Here is an 11,715-nt window from a genome sequence, read left to right as displayed (position 1 = left end):
GGATAAATTTATGGTGGCTTGAAGCATCCAAGGAAATTATCAGGTAGAACTCGAAAGGAGATATATGCGAGCACAAGGGGAGGCCGCACTGAGACTCCTGTGGATTTTAAAACTGAAGTACACCGTAAGATGACCATGTTAAAGGAACGGAGTGCCTCTCCAAGGCAATCTGAGATGCAGTTCGGAAGAAAAATCCCTCAGGTACTCGAACATGCGGGTGCTCCTGGCACGCATAGTCAAATGGAAAAGGAAAGCGGAGAGTATCCTTAACGGATGAAGAACGGAAGAGAATCAACGCCTACCAGTTGACTCAGGGCTTAAAATTCATTCCTGTCACTTACCTTCTTGTTTCAGAGTCCTCGTAGATTTATTGCGCACCTGAGGTTGGGGTCGTGCCTCTTTGTTCCTAGTATGTTGACAAGAGTTACCTGACTCGTCACTTGATAGAAGAGGGGCGGCGACAGGAAATAAGGCACCATTTGAATGGTAAGGTGCGAACCACAACCTGCGGGTGACCATATATTTCAGGTAATACCACCAGACAATAAATGATCAGACATGGATATCACGTCTGGAGATACGGATTCAACGAGCGAGACTGAGAAACAAAAGCCAATAACGAAGCCAAATATCAAAAGGGAGGCTCACCGCCCAAAAATTTATGTTTATATGTAGCAAATATGGGTCATCATAGGCAATGCGTTGGTATTTGCAAACACCTGGGGTCGGGTCGAGCAGAAAAGGGCATGAAAGCTAGTTGAGCGTTGTTGGACATTGCAGGAAATGAAGAAAGCCGTACTTATAGATGATCTCTTAGATATACAAACATCGATAACTAATATTTAGTAGGTAGATAGATTAGCGTAGAGAGGTGAGCATCACTCACCCGTGCGTCTTAGCACCTAGATTGCTTGTTGCACGATAATAAACAGATTCAAAAAGAAAAAAAAAATTGAAGAAAGCCAAAAAGGTGGTGTTGGAATTTACTTGTCGGTTCTGTAAAGTAAACTTTCAACGCATAATATGTGCCCCGTGGCTTAGTTGGTTACGGCGTCCGACTGTTAATCACAGCATGTGATTTATGATCACGTGATCCAACGATCGGAAGATCGAGAGTTCGAGTCTCTCCGGGGCAGACCTTTATTTGTTAATTTTTACTAAGTCCAAAATTCATCGGAAACTTGTTTTCCTACCCTCTCGACGAAAATTTCAATCAAGATTTTTTCAAAATCGAGCTTGAGTTGAGGGATCAGCGCTTTTGTACCATATAAGGAAAATGTTGCCATCAAACGATACTGATCTCTAACATGTACAAACACTGTTGATGGATCCAAACCGCCACTTCATGCCAATTTCCTCTTATTTTCTTTGCAAGCTCATTTGTTTGAATCCAGTAGTTAAATTATGTATCCCCCATGTTCTGTTTCGAACATATGCAAGAGAGCCAGTGCCTTGAGGAGTCGCACTGGCGATATCCCTTCAATACTTTATAACTTATCTTTAGTGTTATGTCCAAAAACTTCAAATTTGATTTTGTAATCGGTCATACGCCCGCAGAAAGAGCAAGGGTCAGCATGACAGCGTTGGTGAGTCAATGACCGGTCAACGTTTGATGGGTCAATGACTCGTGATGGGGTGATGACTAGTCATTGACTCTGAGGTGACTAGTCAATGACTTTGTAATCACGTGATGACTGGCAACGGTTTTGTGACTTGGTCATCTAAGGTGACCGTTATCTGATGACTGATTATGTAAAGAAATCAAGTCACGTTACAGTTGACCAGTCAATTGATGGGCATTGACCGAGTCATGACTATGGTGACTAGTCATGGGGTGTCATTGACTAGTCAATGACTTTACCATCGCTGCAGCATGACCATCAGCTTACGCGAGTTTACTTTATTTTGAATAGCCGGTTCTTGCTCTTGACCAGAGCATGGCTAATCTATACCCTCGTCTTTGAACTCACACATGGATACTTCAACACACAAACGTCCTCGTGCGTCCTCGTCTTCGTTTGCCACTTTTCCAGATGGCGGCGATCCTCCTCACAAATCGTCTCGAATCGCCATCTCTTCCAAAAATCCTCCTTTGTCGAGCTTTGAGGCGTCAACGATGGCAACAGAGGGCTCGGCTCTCGTTACTGGGCATCCACTCTACTGCAGTTTGCCACCCACTTGCCACCACAAGCCAACACCGATAGCCAACACGCAGGATCTTGAGAGACACTATGGCACCTATCACGCCCATGTATGTGAACTGGATAACTGCGGGTGTGTTTTCCCGGATGCTAGGCTTATGGAGCTCGTGAGCGCTACGCCTTTTCTTCTCTGCAGGCCCAAGCAAGCTCATTTAGATCGATAATGACGTAGCATCAAAACGAATGCCATGATCCCATCGCTGCATTACGGAGAGAGCGAGGAGAAAAAATAGTGAGTTGATCTAGTTTCTTCTATCCTGGTTTTCTTTTACATCTTCTAGTTTCAATGTCATATACCTGCTCCAGCCTGCGGTCGTAACTTTCTCACCCCGAAAGCACGCCGATTGCATCTTATTCAATCTCACGGATATCTAAAGGAATACTTTTTTGCTGTCACCAACAAAGGAATTGGAGGACTATTGAAGAAATGGGGAGAGGGCGCAACAATGATTCGCAAGGAGTGGAAACCGCGGGAGGGAAAGGGAGACTCTGATCAAATGGATGAAGATGATAGCGACGAGGAGCAACTTTCCCAAGACGACGAGGACAAAGTGTTGTACCAAAAAGACGACGACAGAACTGAAGATGAAGAAGAGGAACCCGCTGATCTTGAAGCTACCCCTCGTATGCTACCTCGGACAACAGGAATACATTCTCCACAATCCTCGATAGCATCCTCAAAGGGTAGCGATCGACGACAATCACGACAACGCAATCGACAGCATGCTGCTAACAACGATGCCACCGCCACCGTCGCTGGATTGACTGATTCTATGAACTCACTTTCCCTCGTACCTGATTCGATCAGGTTTGGTAGAGGCGGAAAAAGCGGGGCAATTATCCCCAATCCACGCGGGTTTCGTGGTCGTGGTAGAGGCCGTGGTGGGCACGGAGGAAGCCAAGCTGCAAATGCCAACGTTGGACCAACTGGGAGAGCAGGTGGAGGATTTGGTCCGTCTGCAACGGGTAACACAGTAGATGGGCCGCAGCCTGAATGGGTCTCGAGAGGGCGCGGACGCGGACGACCTATGCTAAGAGGTCGCGGTAGAGGAAGAGGCGATTGACAAAAGACTAGAAGGATTAGGATGGTGTATATATTGCTCGTTGAGTTCAAGTGACATATGCTTTGGTGCTTTCAGGGATCTATCAACAGGGGGACCTACTACTCTGGATTGTATGTTGCAAACTGCGTATTAGTACAGCTGGCTGCGTGTATGCTTGTACACGGCGGGCAAAAGTGCTGACTAGTCAGCCCTGGAGTTGGTCTGACCAGTTACATGACGGGTTTGTGACGGGTTCCGTGACGAATCAACTGACCAGTCCATTGACCAGTCAGAATATGTCACACAGACGTTGTCACACTGGTTAGTACTTATTGGTAAATGGGTTCTGGTTAGTATTGGTAAATGAGTTTATTGAAATAAGATTGAATGGTAACCTGCGCGAAATAAATCGTCCAGCGTGACAACGTCTTTGTGACCTCTTCTGACTAGTCAATGGATTGGTCAGTTGATTCGTCACGGAACTCGTCACGAACCCGTCACGTAACTGGTCAGACCAACACCTGGGCTGACTAGTCAGCACTTTTGCCCGCCGTGTCAACAGTAAAATCCGACCTAACACACCCAACCAATTCACCTTAACCTAACTTAACAACAACTTCTTTCAGGGATGCCCCATTCCAGTGTTCATGAGCTATGTAAGTGAATGCGAATACGTTTCTTCATGAAAAGACAAACTCGAACTACCGCAGTCGATGCCACAGATTCTGATATCACGATCATCTCGGGTGATAACGTCGCGTTCAAACTGCATCGGAAATATCTGGATGTCAACACTGGTGTGTTCCCTGGAGCGGAAATAGTGGACTCCAAAGAAGAGCCAATCCATTTGCAGGAGCCTGCCAGCGTTCTTGCTATTGTTTTTCAGTTCCTCTACCCAAGGAAACACCCTAAGCTGAATGATGAAAGCTTTGATACTGTTTTGGCAGTCTCTGAGGCGGTTGAAAAATATCAAGTCTTTTCGGCGATGAATACTTGCGAGACGCGTTTGATGTGAGTTCAATCGTTGATGCGAACTCGAACGCAAAATTCTGACTCTTCGTAGTAAATACCTACAAACTCCCGAACACGCAGCGGAGATCCTTGGCCATGCAATCAAACACGATTACCCTGATATCATCAACACTGCTGTACCTCATCTGGCTCGCGCACCCTTAATGCCCCTGCTCGAAAAACTACCTCAACACTGTGTTCTTCCATGGGTAAGAAGCTATGGCCTTTCTTAGAAGAACGTAGATTTTAATAGCCCTTTAGGTACGCTTCCAAGAGGAATGGAAAGCAGTGTTCCAAAAGGCGACGCAGGAAGTCAACTCAAAGCTATTGACGACGACAGCCTGCGAACATTCCAACCTTTGTATCAACTGCCGAACCTACTTGCTGGCACGGATATCAGAACTTGAGAGGCTGGAAACAACGGCTGGCCTCGAAGCTGCGCTCAAGAGTAATGTTACTCCCTACCCTGAACATCGAATTTGTACGATTTGCAAAGGCACATGCAAATATCTGCCAGAAATAGTCGAATCATGTCAACAAGGCATTGCTTCGATTCCTATCTTTACTCATTTTTTGTCGAAGGCTCGCTGACCTCACTCATGAGGTGACATCAGACAATACTGAAGTAATATAAATGCTCTGTACTTCGATGGGGTGCAATAATAATAAGTGTATCAAATCGGGCAAAACGCTAGTCTCGTTCCCATCCGTTATAGGGCACGATCTCCACTCCTGCGAGAGACCCGGGACTAATAAGCGGAGATCAAAGTCGGAGTCAAAAATTCTGCAAAATTTGATCGTAGAGATGTGCCCTATAACGTCTGGTGCAATTGCATCAGTAAAGATGCGGACATGTCACGCGGGTGCTCACACATCGACTCGACGCCATCTAAGTCAAGTTTTATGGTCAAAAGACAACAGGTTTCTTTGTTTAAAGATTTCATTTTACCATGTTTATAATCTCAAGTATGTAAAAGCGCCCTGTTGCCGGCAAAAATGTCAGAAAATTCCCGCTGGAAGACTTCTATGGCTCTAGCCTGTGTACAGGCAACTTGAAGCGTTAAGTGTGAAGATCTAGCATACTTGGGCAGAATGGGACAGTAGCATTGAGACAGAAAGCAAAGGTATGATGTTACAGCATTACCAGGGCGGGTATTCACTCTGCGAGTTCACAATGCACTCTCCTTGAATAATTGTCAGTTAGGGGTGGAGGCACCAAGATATCAAGATAAGGCTAGTATAATGGGTAAGGCTAGTATAATGGGATTGCTCTAAAACCAAATAATATTGTATTTATTGTCATCCAGTAATTCTAAAAGGGAGTATTGGTGAGTAAATTGTCCATTAACAAGGAGAACGGGAGTATGAGGAGCATTGATTGAGCGATGAAAACGGGAGGCGAGATGTGACTGATGTGACAACAGGGGCTGTCCGCATCTTTACTGATGCAATTGCACCAGATGTTATGGAGAGCGATTTGCAACGGTTTTCGTCAGAATTTTTGACTCCGCTTTCAATCTCCGCCGGAGCTCTCCCGAACATCTGGAGCCGAGATTAGCAAAACGCGTGAACTAGCCGAACAGACCGTGTGAATTATTTGATATTAATAAAATTTGCCGACGCATCGTCTGTACCTCGTCCGTCGACTTTCAACAGGGGCATCCATCTGAACATCGAAGGCTGGCTAGGGGCCTTATCGTCAGCAGCAGCGCTGAACCATGAAATATTTTACTTTCACTGCGGCATACGGTGGCGGTTTCCCGGGTGGCATGGGCGTCTTTGGAGATTATCGAGACCGATGACCGAACCCTTGGGGAGATCTTGACTCGGCCAATTCAGACAAACCAAACGCAGTGCACAACACCGATAGCATCCCCGAAAATCTGAGGAAGCTCCGTAAGAAGACGTTCTATTCTCTGTTATCATCATTGTGCATCGAGATTCGACGACGAGCACTCCATTCTCATTCCCTCCCCTCGATGTCGGATAAATGTTAGTTATCTTTCTCCTCTAGCAAGTGCGGACGATGCGCTAACCCCAGTCTTAGTCAATTGTAATAATGCAGATGTAACGTTCAAGTCGGCGGATGGCGTCGATTTTCATTTGCATCGGTCCCTGCTTGAAGCTCACACAGGAGCATTTCCTGGACCAAGCATCGATACTCGCGGAGAAGTGGTACAACTACAAGAGCCAGCAAAGGTTCTTGAAATCTTATTCGATTTTGTATATCCCAAACGACATTTGGATCTCGTGGATACGGATATCGAATTGTTGTTCGACGTGGCAGAGGCTGTTGAAAAGTATGAGGTATTTTCTGCGATGTTTGTGTGTAACGCACGCTTGAGGTACGTTTGTTCGATTTATTTCTGTATGCTCTTTTCAATGTCAAGGTTTTTGATCCCTCTTCTTTTACAGTGCACTTTTGCCCCGATATGCTGAAAGAATCCTAGCTCATGCGGTAAAACACAACTATCCAAAACTCATAGACGAAGCCACACCACATATTGCACGGTCGTCATCTGTCTCAGCCATGCAGAAATTGCCAGTATGCTACAGCCTTCCATGGGTACGTAAAGTGAAGCCTTCGTCACTATTGAATTCTAATCTTTGCCGTCATTAACAGTTTCGGTACCAGGAATCCTGGGCAAGTCTCTTCAGAGGAGCACGAAGATATACGAAAAATATGCCCCTTCTGCAGCTTGCAGACGGTAGAAAAGAACACAGGACCTGCCACTCAGCACCAGGAACAATATGTAACACATGCCAGAACTCCATGTTTCTTTGGATCGCGACATTGGAAGAGATCGAGACGATATCTGCATTAAACGAAGTCCTGGATCAATTCCCGACAGCCATATCCAATGCCAGCTGTTGCAAAGATTCTGGACCCGTCACGGCTACCGATTGGGCAGCAGCAAATATGATGACATATGGTTCTGGACGTCCGACATCTGGATCACCGCAATACAAGTGCAATCATCTCCTTAATCTGGCCAGATCGATGCAGTATCAAATAAAGGCAATCCCTCTCTTTAGCGATTTCGTGAATGGACAATATCTGGATAAAACAAAAAGGGTCAAGCAGGAAGAGTAGGGGTGTCAGTTGATGGTGATTTGCAGGTTGCAATTGTTTCGGAATGTTCGTATACCCAGGCTTTAGTGATTGATGAACCTACATTATGTAGTAGTGGCACTACATGACAGCTATGATTTTACTCTGTCCTCTTGGTATCTCTGTACCAAGTGAGACATCCACAGATCCAAACCGCCAATTGGCCGCTGTTAATTGCATGCAATTGCTAACGCGTCGGCCCCTATTTCTTCTGAATTGCCGTCTGGGTTTGAAAGTTGGCCGGACGTGTCAGACGACTATCATCATGCACATGCCTATGGCCACAGATTAACTCTCTCTCCCTTTGATATGTCCGCATTATGTTGGTAATTTTGTGTTTATACACGTCCTCACATCTAATGCCTTGACGGTTGACCAGTTGAAGCTTGTAATTCTGACATCAAAGTTCGCTCTTCGGACGGAGTCGAATTTGATCTACATCGCACCTTGCTTGGAGCGAACACAGGCGCTTTCCCCGGACCCGAGCTTGAAACCGACGGACAAGTCGTAGAGTTGAGCGAGCCCGCCAAGGTGCTGCAGATATGCTTCGACTTTATTTACCCAAAGAGACATCCCGACCTTGAAGACATCACCAGCTTTGAACTCCTGGCATCCGTCGCAGAAGCCGTAGGGAAATATGAAATCTTTGCAGCTATAAATACTTGCAACACGCGACTCAGGTGCGCATACCGCTCGTCCGAACGCTCGCAAATTGACGAGAAAACGTTACACTACCTTTGAATGAATGTGAAGATCGTTTATTCCACAATACGCGACCGAAATATTTGTCTATGCTATCAAGCATGATCATCCAAAGCTCATGAACGATGCTGTTCCTTATCTCGCCCGCTCTCCGTTTGTCCCGGTGCTCAAGCAAATTCCTCCCGCATACATGGTACCTTGGGTGCGCTATTATTTTATCGACGAACATCGTGTAGATTTTGATAAACCTTTGTCTAGTCCCGCTACCATGACGCTTGGCTCGCGGTGTTCAGGGAAGCAACAAAGCATATAAAAAAGATACTTCCCTCGTCAACAAACCAGTGTCATGTGGCGACTTCATCTAGTTTTTCATCCAGCTTTTCTATGTTGCCTGACCAAATCTGCAATGCATGCCGGTGCTCATTGTTCACCTGGGTTTCAAACTTGGAAGAGATCAACAATGTCACTGTTCTCAATACCGCCCTTCGAAATGCGTCAGAAAAGAATATTGGATTACCATGCTGTGCTGTTTCCGATGGGAGTCGTGGAATGCAATTAGGATCCCCTCAGCTCATATCTTTTGCACCTAGTAAACCGGACCACGCAAAGTGCACTCACATAGTCAAGCTGGCGAAAATCTGTCAAGACCTGATTCAAGCAATTCCTTCTTTCGACGCTTTCATCGGCCAAAATTGACATAGAAGATAGTACACTCACTTTATATGTATTACTGTTGCAGAAACTCACCGTGTATCACATGGTATTGTGAAGACTCCGTTGTTAATTTTAGACTGTTATCGCCAGTGTCTATCTGACTTCAAGTGTAAGTTCATCTTATCCATTTGTCGGAGCTTCAATGGACTATGAATAGAGTCGTTATCAACACTATGGCATACTTCGATTGATCGGACGTTGTTTCTTTCACCACCTCGCGACTTACCTTGCAAAATGACGCCGAGTCTGGGAAATAATGCTGGTCTGTCTAACACTATAATGTTGGTGTGATATGCGGTGAATTGATACACTTTTCTAGCACTATTTAACAATGAGAACCCGGATATCAAGGTTCAATCTGCAGATGGTGTCATCTTTGAGCTACACCGAGCGATGCTGTCTGCGCACACTGGCTCTTTTCCAGGATCTGAAATTGAAGTAGCTGGAGAACCTGTCAAGCTGACAGAATCTGCCGACGTGCTTCGCATCTGCTTCGACTTTATATATCCCAAGAGGCATCCAGATCTCGAGGATGTAGAAGATTTTGAGCTGCTTGCAGCTGTAGCAGAGGCCGTTGGAAAATACGAGATATTTTCTGCGGTGAACACTTGTAATACACGGCTCAGGTGCGTTTTCCTTGAATGTAGCCTCTTTGATACATATAAAAATGTGATGCTAGGGCATTTCTTCCATCTCACCCAATCGAGATTTTTGTCATTGCTGTCAAACACGATCATCCCAGGCTTATGAACGAAGCTGCGCATTGCCTTGCGCGCTCCTCGTTTACCTCAGTACTTAAACAGTTGCCCCATTCGTTTATGGTACAATGGGTAGCAGTCTCTTACCTCAGTCGTCATGTTTGGTTTGCTAATTTGACCTCGATGACTAATAGTCGATGTATCGCGACGCTTGGACAGCTGTTTTCAAGGACTCCGTCAAGCACATCACTCAAATAGAACATTGTTCCAAGACTTACTGCCATGAACACGAGAACAGAATTTTTGGCAGCCAGGGACCCACTGGATTGGAGGTCTCCAGAATATGCTCCACTTGCAGGTCGCTGTTATATGCGTGGATTGCGAAGCTGGAAGAAATCGATTCAGTGGATGTTCTTGATAAGACGATTGAGTCTGCTTGCGATAAAAATATCCGACTGCCTGGATGCTGTGCTGCCATAGAAAGGATGCACACTATCAAAGCCAGGCCCGATTTCAAATGCACTCATATCATAAACCTCGCCAAAATATGTCGGGCACGCATACTTGAAATTCGATCCTTTGACTCTTTTATTCCAAGTAGTCTCATTGATGCCTAGTAAATTTTCTATGAAAGCTTCATAATTTTGCATATGTACTCTTATGAACCCACTCGTATCTCATATAACACCATATACTAGCACTAACCTTCGGTGATTACAGTACCAAGACAAGTCAAACTTGGGTTGTATAGTAACAAGAGATGAAATTGGAACAAAAACTTTTAGGATGAAGTCTATTAAGATACACTACTGAATGAATCTACGGCTTAGTTCAATCTCGTTTGCACGCATTTGGAAGTCATTCTCAACGCTAAATCACGCTAAGCGCAGTGTGGCAGCGGTGTGGTGCCTGGGCGCCTGTTTTGATCTACCTAAAAGTATCCGGATCAATGGGCCGAACTGATCCGGAACAATATTGTATATCTGATAAAGAGTTCAAAGACGTCACGGTCGGGCGACTCAGATAATTGGATAGTGTAAATCCTTTCCACCACAATGTCGAGTGAAGACTGCGTAGAAACGCACTCTGACTGTAAGTCTATCTATTCTTTTTTCACATTTCAACGGACCCGTTTCAACAGGGGTCTTGGTTTATGTCTGCAAACTGAATTCACTTAGACTTATTAACATTTTGAACACTTAGTCGACTATCATGACTGCGACACCGTCACCTTCAGCTCATCCGATAACGTTCTCTTCAATTTGCATCGCACAAACTTGAGGATTACCGCAGGAATTTTCCCAGGACCCGAATTCGACGACAGTGGAGAGGTCATCCCTCTACAGGAATCGGGAGACGTCTTGTCCGCCGTGTTTCAATTCGTATACCCCGAACGACACCCGAAATTACAGATGTCTTTTGAGTTCGACTTCATCGCCGAAGTGGCCGAGGCTGCTGAGAAATATCAAATATTTACTGCTATAGATGCTTGTGAGGCACGTTTCGAGTGAGTTGGCTGTTATACTATCTACGCACTCCGGGATTTATCACAAAATCTTGCAAAGGCGTTTCCTCCCTGAATTTGCTATGTCTATTTTGACGCATGCACTCAAACACTATAGTACAGAATTGATAGATGCCTGCGCACGTTGCCTCTGCACCACCCCGATTAGCACGGTTTTGGGTGAAGGCTTTCCCTCCCATCTCGCCGCAAAATGGGCAAGTCCGAGACATATCTCAAGCTCCTCCTGCTGCCAATTGATCTCAATGCACTTTTTTTTCAGAGCAAATATCACGAGGACTGTCAAGAAGTGCTGTTCAAAGACACTGAAGACAACTTGTTACGCGCTACAAATAGAGGCTACCAGCCTTCATGCGCTTTAGCTGGAATTAACTGGATACATTCCACGTTGAAGTATTCCACGTTATCTGAACTCCAGGACTCGTACAGTGTGTTTTACAGGAAGAATATACGCGAATACAAAAAAATCTCTCCGTCGTGTTCATGTGGCCCAGACGAATTTGGTGTTCCTACTTGCCCGCTGCTCAGAGAAGTCACGAGGAACATGGAACTTGGAATATTCCAGGTCCAGCGGATTTCATTTTCAAAAACATATCTAAACCTAGGATCTTACACCTAACCACCAACACATGTCTCCGTGATAATTTAAACAGTACTTGCGAATATTGGTAGATAGACATCTTGATGTTGTATAAACTAGTCATGAGACAAT

The 11,715-nt window shown here is 45.2% G+C and overlaps 6 protein-coding genes and 1 non-coding gene across 7 annotated transcripts; all 7 read left to right on the top strand.

Moving 5' to 3' along the window:
* Positions 1 to 1,026: 1,026 nt before the first annotated feature.
* On the top strand, positions 1,027 to 1,136 carry JR316_0007906. Its single transcript has one exon. It is a non-coding gene; the product is annotated as a tRNA-Asn (tRNA).
* An 836-nt stretch (positions 1,137 to 1,972) lies between these two features.
* JR316_0007905 (Zinc finger protein 511) lies at positions 1,973 to 3,265 on the top strand (the record flags this gene model as incomplete). Its single annotated transcript, XM_047893626.1, has 3 exons — positions 1,973 to 2,308; positions 2,374 to 2,433; positions 2,483 to 3,265. 3 exons carry the CDS (start codon positions 1,973 to 1,975, stop codon positions 3,263 to 3,265), a joined length of 1,179 nt encoding a protein of 392 aa, XP_047746941.1.
* A 661-nt stretch (positions 3,266 to 3,926) lies between these two features.
* On the top strand, positions 3,927 to 4,846 carry JR316_0007904 (uncharacterized protein; the record flags this gene model as incomplete). Its single annotated transcript, XM_047893625.1, has 3 exons — positions 3,927 to 4,255; positions 4,308 to 4,464; positions 4,517 to 4,846. 3 exons carry the CDS (start codon positions 3,927 to 3,929, stop codon positions 4,844 to 4,846), a joined length of 816 nt encoding a protein of 271 aa, XP_047746940.1.
* A 1,388-nt stretch (positions 4,847 to 6,234) lies between these two features.
* JR316_0007903 (uncharacterized protein) lies at positions 6,235 to 7,349 on the top strand (the record flags this gene model as incomplete). The annotated part of the gene is made up of 4 exons (XM_047893624.1): positions 6,235 to 6,247; positions 6,270 to 6,600; positions 6,671 to 6,821; positions 6,879 to 7,349. The coding sequence occupies 4 exons, from the start codon at positions 6,235 to 6,237 to the stop codon at positions 7,347 to 7,349; spliced, it is 966 nt and encodes a 321-aa protein (XP_047746939.1).
* Positions 7,350 to 7,676: 327 nt separating this feature from the next.
* Positions 7,677 to 8,765, top strand: JR316_0007902 (uncharacterized protein; the record flags this gene model as incomplete). Its single annotated transcript, XM_047893623.1, has 4 exons — positions 7,677 to 7,689; positions 7,774 to 8,047; positions 8,121 to 8,271; positions 8,328 to 8,765. 4 exons carry the CDS (start codon positions 7,677 to 7,679, stop codon positions 8,763 to 8,765), a joined length of 876 nt encoding a protein of 291 aa, XP_047746938.1.
* Positions 8,766 to 9,017: 252 nt separating this feature from the next.
* On the top strand, positions 9,018 to 10,098 carry JR316_0007901 (uncharacterized protein; the record flags this gene model as incomplete). The annotated part of the gene is made up of 4 exons (XM_047893622.1): positions 9,018 to 9,045; positions 9,103 to 9,409; positions 9,463 to 9,613; positions 9,676 to 10,098. The coding sequence occupies 4 exons, from the start codon at positions 9,018 to 9,020 to the stop codon at positions 10,096 to 10,098; spliced, it is 909 nt and encodes a 302-aa protein (XP_047746937.1).
* A 438-nt stretch (positions 10,099 to 10,536) lies between these two features.
* JR316_0007900 (uncharacterized protein) lies at positions 10,537 to 10,992 on the top strand (the record flags this gene model as incomplete). The annotated part of the gene is made up of 2 exons (XM_047893621.1): positions 10,537 to 10,573; positions 10,685 to 10,992. 2 exons carry the CDS (start codon positions 10,537 to 10,539, stop codon positions 10,990 to 10,992), a joined length of 345 nt encoding a protein of 114 aa, XP_047746936.1.
* Positions 10,993 to 11,715: the final 723 nt, after the last annotated feature.

This window comes from Psilocybe cubensis, chromosome 7 (genome assembly GCF_017499595.1).
Source record: "Psilocybe cubensis strain MGC-MH-2018 chromosome 7, whole genome shotgun sequence".
Taxonomy (NCBI): domain Eukaryota; kingdom Fungi; phylum Basidiomycota; class Agaricomycetes; order Agaricales; family Agrocybaceae; genus Psilocybe; species Psilocybe cubensis.
Note: the sequence above shows the minus strand (reverse complement) of the source record. Positions and strands in the feature narration are given on the sequence as shown.